Raw genomic sequence first — 8766 nt, 5'->3', positions numbered from 1 at the left:
CACCTTGATGCCGGTAGATGGGCCTGACATACGTTTGATCAAAAATGTGCGCAAAGAGCTTACATTTTTCATGTAGAATAGGTATAATACCATTTTAATCCAGAATAATCCCTAATATTTAGTTCTGTTGTTTACATGTGTAATGGTGTGCTGCCATACGTTTCTGATTGCTGTCTGCATGCTAGCTTTGTGGATATGCACCTGTGACTATCGATGTGCTAGTCTAGATTTTCTTATGTTTGGAGGGTAGCTGCCTCCTTTAGATTGAGCACTCCCCGCCCATCTGCCCAGGGCTTCTGAGCAGAGTATAAATGTAGCTGGTTCCTACACCGCCCTGAACGTTGTAGGCTTAGGTTAAACCCAAGAGAGGCAGTTATGCTAGTGTTAGGGACCCATCTGCAGAAGCCACCATGACACCTGGTGAATAGGCCAGACACACATTTGATCAAAAATGTGCGCAAAGAGCTTCTATTTTTTCATGTATAGTAGGTAAAATACCACTGTAATTCAGAAGAATCCCTATTCCCCAGTTCTGTTGCTTGTATGTGTAATGCTGTGCTGCCATAAGTTTTTTGTTTTGTTTGTTTGCTTACAGTATCAGAGTTCCATTGAGGCCTTTCAGGGAATAAAAAAAATAATTAAAAAAAATAAAAGATGGCGAATCAAATTTTTCTTCAAATTCGGATCAAATTTCACTTCGTTAACTTCGATTCGCTCAACACTATTAATATATTTAAATAGTTTGATATCCAAATTTTGTTATAAATTTCGTGAGAATTCTGAAATATATTACACATATTACAAAAAAATTCTGCAACACTGATTGACACTCTATATAGGGCATATGATAAAAGGAGGGTCAATATTTCAATTTTAAGCTTTATTAATTAAGAACATGTCCAATGGCATTATGTTCCTTTCTATCTTTTGCCAAATATCAAACCTTTTGATCTAAAAAGTGACATAGGCGGGCACAGATCTCCTTTACTTTGCTTATTGGGTGGGCGTTCCTAGATGTGATGTAAAAGTTGTCCTTGTGTTTGACCCACTGACTTATTTCCACCTGCTTCTCTAATGGGTACGGTTTCTGTTAAACACTGAGGAAAAGAGAATGCAGTTGCATCTCCCTCCTCCCCCTCCACAATTGCTGGTGACTAGGAAGAGAATGCCAACAGAAGGAATTATAAGCTGTTAAGAAAATGAGGAAGATGCCAATATCTGCAAACTTTCAGACTATTTTGTATTTATAAACACATTTTGCAGAGCCATTCCTAAGACTAATTTTTTTGTGCCATTAATAGAAATTATTCCATTTAGGAACTTGAATTTAGACTGAGATCTGGACTTTTACCCAAGCTATATGCAATTATACAACTTCTTGCAAGGTGTCAGTAATTTGCTAAACTTGCCTTTTACACAGGTGTGTGCCGACACACAGCAATGCAACCTTAAAATTAACCCTTTGTATAGTGCATGTGTAAAGCTTGGTGGGTGGTGCAATCCGATATATACACTATGTTCTACATGTTGCCACACAGTCTTTATCAATGCTGTTTCTACATCAAAAGAGATTGTATAATTGGCTCCTGATGAAACAAGACCGTAGAAATGTGCAGTCAGTCAAGGAGAGAGGAGCAGAGGATGGCAGTGGTAGTTTTGGTTGTGAGAGTGTTGATAGTACTCACAGTGGCAATTGCCCACCCCTCATCCCCTTCTGGCTCTCCCTGGAGACATGTAGTGACTAGTGCCTTTCTTCCCTCAGGGCACACCCTGGTCTTAGGGCTCCTGCTTGATGGTGATTGGGACTCCATTGTTGTTAAGTGTTTTGTCAGGGTGTGGATGAAGTGGCCAGCAGATGATGGCCAGTTGGTATCAATACATGTCTATCTTTACTAAAGTGTACAATAGGACTAGTAGTGCATCTGATGGTAACAAGGCACAGTTCCAAGTAGATCTCAGTGCAATTCAATAGCAGCGTATGAACAGCAGCAATGATGGAGCGAACCATACTGATAAATTCAGTGTGGTGAGCCATGATGACATGGCACCTAACATTACAGTTAATATGTTGATTATATTATTTACTTACCTATGTGAAGAATGGGTTAACCCATATGCTGTGGGTGCTTGCGCTGATATCTTCAAATTTGATTGGAGATCACTTTAACTGCCAGTTTGAGAACCTATAAAAGAACAGAAAATAACGATTTTGGCTCATTCACGTAAGTATTTTTCAAGAGACAGACCTGCGTTCATCTGTGTCATGGAAGATCTGTTGAAACAACTTATTTTCAGAGCAGAAAGCCAAGGGGGAGAAGAATGGCTGAGGAAGTGCTTACAGCAAGGACCGGACCAGCAAGAAGAGCTTCTTTTATCTTCTAATCCCGTCTGCTGCGCAGTACCTGGCGCGAGCGCCGAACTGATCGATCCTCCCTGCGATAATTTTGTGCGCATGCGCGAAAAACCTGAGACCCGCTCGCCGATTAAAAAACGTCAGCGGAGAGACAAGAGGGCATATTCCCCTTCACAATATGCGCCTCCTTCTAAGACCAAGAAAACCAACTTATCTTCAAGCCGAGCCAGCAGGAAAATTCAACGGCGTCATTTTCAACAGCATTCAACTGTCACTCAGGAGCCATCACCTGCTTCAACAGTTGATCATCCTCCTACATCATCTGCTTCTGGTGAGCTGAATTATAACTTTTTAAGTGACTGCAAACCGCAGGGCACTATTAATCAAGAGATTAATTCACTTGACATTGATTCTTCTAAATTGAAGATTCAGTTGTTTGATGAATTTTTACTTTACCTATCTAAAAAGGATGAATCACCAAAAAATGTTTGGTCTGGATTAGCAGATGTCAGTCAAGTTAATACCCTTAATAGTCTGACTGCTGCTAATTCAACCATTCAACCGTTCACTAATGTACCTAAAATGTCCAATATTAACCCTGAAATGGCAGTAATTCCTGAGCTTGAATTTAACTCAGGTATAAAAGAGACATCTGTTAAAGAAGTTCTGGCGTGTCAAATTTCTCCATTAGGGTTTCATTTACCCTTGAGCGTGAAAGAAAAAATTTGGAGAAAAGAATATGTTGAAATTTTTTCTCTTCTTCCTTCATCTAGTGAGAATTTAAAAAGTGAATTATTGAAAGACAAAAAATCAGATTCTGAAGAAAAGAGAAAATTACACCAGAAATCCTTTTTTAACTGGCTGCAAGCATTTAATATATACGCAGCAGTTTTGGGTGAAAAATTTCCTAGTCTTTGTACTGGTTTATTTTACCATGTAGATACTATTTTGGAGGCATATAGAAATTTTGGCGGATTGGGTTGGTGTCTGTATGACGAATCCTTTCGTCAGAAACTTGCAGTATATCCGAATCTAAATTGGGGTAGTAAAGATGTCGGGCTTTGGTTGAATTTAATGCTCCCTAACAAAAACAATCTTTTTCGTCAACCCAATTTCATTAACGTCAAAAAAGGTATCTGTTTCGCATTTAACAAGTCGCATTGCAGATGGCAACATAATTGCAAATACCGACACGAGTGTTCTTTCTGTGCCGGTTCTCATTCAGCCTCAAAATGTTTTAAAAAACAAGGTATTCACTTCCCAATTTCTAACAAGGAAATTCAATCGTTTAAACAAGGTGACTCCGCTGAATTTGCCAAGAATAATTCAGTGGCTAGGTCATTACCCAAACATTCAGATGGCTAATTTATTAATTGACAGTTTTACCAATGGGTTTTTCATACCTGAATTTGTGGGTCCAGGTTGCATTCTAGTTGAAAATGCGTTATCTGTAAAACAAAATATTGATATTGTTAAAGAAAAAATTGAATCTGAAATTTTGGCAGGTAGGATTGCTGGTCCCTTTGATTCTCCCCCCTTCTTGAATTTTCGTATATCTCCTTTAGCTTTAGTTCCTAAAAAAGAACCAAATTCTTTTCGTCTTATTCACAATTTATCTTATCCTAAATTCAGTTCCTTAAACGATGAGATGGAAAAAAATAAAGCCAGTGTGAAATACTCCTCATTTGATCAAGCTTTGTCTTTTTTACAAAAAGCAGGCCGCAATTCTCTTCTTGCCAAAGCTGACATTAAATCTGCTTTCAGACTACTACCTATAAACCCCATCGGTTATAATTCTTTGGGTTTTTATTTTCTCGATAAATTCTTTTATGATATGGCCCTTCCCATGGGATTCACCCTATCTTGCTTTTATTTTGAGGCGTTTTCAACTTTTCTACACTGGGTTATGGATATTCACTCAGGTAGTGGATTTTTACTACATTATCTCGATGACTTTTTATTTATAGGTCGTGAAGATTCGGATGATTGTATGAATCTTCTGAATAGATTCATTGGTATAGCTAAATATTTCTGCATTCCATTAGCTGTAGATAAAACTGTCTATCCTACTACGAATCTCAAGTTTTTGGGCATAGATATAAATACAGTAACAATGGAATTTAGCATACCAATGGAAAAAATACAGAATACTGTTCAACAATTAACTCGCATATCCGGAAAAGAAAAAATTATGCTTAAACAACTTCAGTCTCTTTTAGGTTCTCTTAATTTTATTTCTCGTGTGATTCCCATGGGAAGGGTCTTTTCTAAAAGATTGTATGCTGCCACATCAGGTAAGTCCTCACCTCGATCCCATATTCGCATCACCAAACAACTAAAGGATGACATTTCAGTTTGGTTGCACTTTTTATGTGAATTTAACGGTCACACCATTTGGCAGGAAGAGTTTGTTGGCTCAGACACCTTGTCTCTTTATACAGATGCGTCTGGTGCTATTGGATATGGTGCTTATTTTGACAACTTTTGGTCTGCCGAACGTTGGCCTTTAAATTTGATTACTAATAACAAGTACTCAAAAAATTTGGTTTTTCTAGAATTATTTCCAGTTCTAGTTTCTCTAACAATTTGGTCCTCAGAGTTTCAGAATAAGAGAATTCTGCTAAGGTCGGACAATATGGGAGTAGTTTTTTCCATAAACTGTTTAACTTCAAAGTCTCCGTTAGTTTCTTCATTATTGCGTAAGATAGTTTTTCAATGTCTAAAATTTAACATTTGGATAAAAGCTAGATTTATTTCTGGGAAAACGAATTATATTGCTGATTATTTGTCCCGACAGCGCTTCAAGGAATTCTTCTTAATGACACCTCGAGCTTCCCGAATGGGAATTCCTTGTCCAACTCATCTTTGGGAGATATCAGAGGATTAACTAATGAACTTATTTTTGGTTCATTAGCCAAGAATACATGGGCAGCATATTCTGCCGCATGGTTGGATTGGAAGCTTTTCTGCATATCTCAAAAAATTTCTTCCATTGATTTTAATTTAGGGAATTTTATCAAATTTATTATATATCTTTACAACAACGGTTTACAAGCCGATTCTATTTCTAAAAAATTATCGGGCATTTCTTTTTTCTTTAAATTAAAAGGCGAAAGCTCTATTCTGAATAATTTTATCATTAAACAAATGATTAAAGGTATCAAAAGAAAGTCAGTCCCCAATGTTAAGACCAGCCCTTTATCTATTGAATTGTTACAAAAGGTCATATGTAATTTAGTATTAGTTTGTTCTTCGGAATATGAAACCAATTTATTTTCTGCAGCATTTTCTATAGCTTTCTTTGCTGCTCTAAGATTAAGCGAGATTGCTGCAGACAATAAAATCTCAAATCCCCCATTATTGATGACAGACATAATTTTGAATAGTGATATTCTAAAGATTTATATCAAAAAATCCAAGACTGACCAATTTAGTAAAGGAGTTTGGTTGTGTTTGAGGAGTTATCCGATTAAATCTATTTGTCCAGTTGATAATATTACTAGATGGTTTCAGGTAAGGAAACCTGACTCCAATGCTTTATTTAACCACACTGATGGTTCCCATTTGTCTAAATTTCAATTCAATTTTGTATTTCATAAATGTCTCAATGATTTAGGTTACGTAAATTATAAACTTTCAGCACATTCATTTCGTATAGGTGCTGCAACCTTTGCAGAGCAATTGGGTTTAGATAGTTCTGTTATTAAACGTATTGGTAGATGGAGGTCCAATTGCTATAAATGTTATATTCGGCCTAACCTTGTCGTTTATTGATTTTAGGACCTTCAAAAGTTGTATGGATTTTTGGGGATGAACTGATTCAATTGGCTGAGAGAAGATCTGCTTTTAGACATTCTACTGTTAATTTAGGTTATTCAGCAGAATTTTCCATAAACTGGTTTTCCTTTGCTGACCTTAAAATTTCTGATATCTTCAAGAATGTCAGCCTTATATATTCAAAAATGTCGAAACCTGACCTGTTTATTTTACATATTGGCTCGTTTGATTTGGGAAAAATCAAAACGCATTTGTTAATTTATGAATTAAAAGAATTGTTATGTAAAATATGCTACTTACTTGATGGTGTTGTACTCGTATTTTCTGACATCATCCCAAAATTTTCTTGGTTCAATTCTGAGTTATCCTTTCTGGAAACAATTAGGAAAAGAATTAATAAAAAATTGGAGATTTATTTGAAGGAAATTGGTCATGGCAATTACAGACATGTTGAATTAGAAGGATTCGTTAGAGGACTTTACCAAGAAAAGGATGATCAGCTTTCTGATATTGGATGTGATATATTCATTTCAGATTTGCAGAACATAATTGATAATGGTTTTTATTAAAGGCTTGCAATGTTTATTGGGCCACTTGTTTTTATGTGGCGTTGTGGGGTTAAGTCACTCTCTGAGTGGACTGAGTGTTATATGGTTTATTGGTTTAAATATTTACTTATTTATATTTGAGAATAAATTGGATTAACCAGATTATAATTAATTGGTTAAGTAATAAGCATTGCGGCCTTTAATTACCCAACTAAATAAATAAAGATATTTGCTTAAATTCTATTTTGAGTGATGATTTATTCTATTTTGTGAATTGGAGCGTATGACATCATGGAGCGAACCATACTGATAAATTCAGTGTGGTGAGCCATGATGACATGGCACCTAACATTACAGTTAATATGTTGATTATATTATTTACTTACCTATGTGAAGAATGGGTTAACCCATATGCTGTGGGTGCTTGCGCTGATATCTTCAAATTTGATTGGAGATCACTTTAACTGCCAGTTTGAGAACCTATAAAAGAACAGAAAATAACGATTTTGGCTCATTCACGTAAGTATTTTTCAAGTCCCTCCCTCCCTTCCCTATTTATTTTGTCGCTTTGCTTATTGACGGGGGTTAAGTCACTCTCTGAGTGGACTGAGTGTTATATGGTTTATTGGTTTAAATATTTACTTATTTATATTTGAGAATAAATTGGATTAACCAGATTATAATTAATTGGTTAAGTAATAAGCATTGCGGCCTTTAATTACCCAACTAAATAAATAAAGATATTTGCTTAAATTCTATTTTGAGTGATGATTTATTCTATTTTGTGAATTGGAGCGTATGACATCATGGAGGTTGTAGTTCCGTTTCTATTTGTCTCTCTTAAGCCTCTCTGCAGAACCTTAGGCCTGTAATGAGGTTCTTTGTAAATGTTTCTGTTATTACTGGGCTGAGGGGTACATATTTAAGATATGGCTGGCCAAAACCATCTCAAACGGTGAAAAGGTGCATTAGCAATGCTGCCTCTCATAGCAGCAAAATTTATCTCGGTCACAAATGTGTACAATACCTTGCTGGCTGACTCTAATGAATCGCATTACCGATTCTGGACATTCTAACATCTTCTCTCTGGAGCACTTTGATGAAGAGACTCGGAGATAAAAGGTTCTCTGGGTTTGGGCCAAGCTTTGAGGAGCTTACACAAGTAGGTCCTCTCTCTTCCTCTCACTCACAGTGACTGAACTTATCAGGGGGAGGACCCAGGTCCATATTTTGGCAACAAAAGGGGATGAGCCAAGGTGGTAACCCTGAATTGTCCATGCCGTGCTATTAGGTATACAAATACAGTAAATCACAACATTTCACTTAGCAACTTAACATTACAACATTCGCCCTTTGCAGTGACCCTGTTCTAGTGTTCCGTAGTGAATAACGAGACATTGGGCATATACATATTAGACAAGTGAATGCAACTACTTTTCTAACTTCACATATTAGGATCACAACTATTCCCAGGGAGAGAATCTTTTTCTACTATTAACAAGTAAATTGTGTCTGCGAAATTGTTGTACCCAAGGGTGCAAGATCTTTTCAATAAGGAAACGTTCATTGCGTGGTTAGCAGTAGTATAACACATCATTCATTTGAAAATGAACAAGCAATTTTTAACCTAATGTTGTTAAAGTGTACTTATTATTCTGGCTGTATTTTCAGACTGAGTTGCCAAGGATATGTGCATAAGGAATAACTACTTATAACTTGGAAAAACTAATTACTCACAGTATACTGCATTTTCAGAAGGCCCTCTGTAGGAGCTCTCTCTAATAGTCAGTTATTCCTAAGCTCAGCTCCAGGGATGCCAGCCACTATGGTGGAGGCTAGCTGCTATGATGTCTCTCATACACAGCCCACTCAGAGAAGAGGGGATTCTGTCACACAGAAGCAGCAGCATGGAGGACATTATACAGCAGTACTTCTCTACTGAATTATATGGGTATCAGCTGTAACGTAATCTCTCAAATGAATCTTAAAATTTGTCTCCTCTCTGCTGATGTACAAATGTCTTCAGTGATTTCAGAGTGAATGATTAGCCTAGATAGCAACAGTCAGGATAAACAAGTGAAAAGGGAA

At 36.7% G+C, this 8766-nt stretch overlaps 1 protein-coding gene and 1 long non-coding RNA gene across 3 annotated transcripts; one reads left to right on the top strand and one right to left on the bottom strand.

Moving 5' to 3' along the window:
* The first annotated feature begins 2123 nt into the window (after window positions 1-2123).
* On the top strand, window positions 2124-6870 carry LOC122919345. Of its 2 annotated transcripts, none has more exons than XM_044268309.1 (2): window positions 2124-2684; window positions 6134-6870. In XM_044268309.1, the coding sequence occupies exons 1-2, from the start codon at window positions 2264-2266 to the stop codon at window positions 6697-6699; spliced, it is 987 nt and encodes a 328-aa protein (XP_044124244.1). In that variant the 5' UTR covers window positions 2124-2263; the 3' UTR covers window positions 6700-6870. The 2 variants fall into 2 exon arrangements, with proteins under 2 accessions (XP_044124244.1, XP_044124245.1); XM_044268310.1 differs by lacking the exon at window positions 2124-2684 and adding an exon at window positions 4577-4647.
* LOC122919346 lies at window positions 2124-7089 on the bottom strand. The gene is made up of 4 exons (XR_006386788.1): window positions 7065-7089; window positions 6431-6501; window positions 3757-3801; window positions 2124-2183 (listed from the first exon to the last, which is right to left on the bottom strand). It is a non-coding gene; the product is annotated as an uncharacterized LOC122919346 (long non-coding RNA).
* Between the last annotated feature and the right edge of the window lie 1677 nt (window positions 7090-8766).

The sequence above is a fragment of the Bufo gargarizans genome, chromosome 9 (genome assembly GCF_014858855.1).
Source record: "Bufo gargarizans isolate SCDJY-AF-19 chromosome 9, ASM1485885v1, whole genome shotgun sequence".
Lineage (NCBI taxonomy): Eukaryota > Metazoa > Chordata > Amphibia > Anura > Bufonidae > Bufo > Bufo gargarizans.
This window is presented reverse-complemented; position numbering and strand designations above follow the sequence as displayed.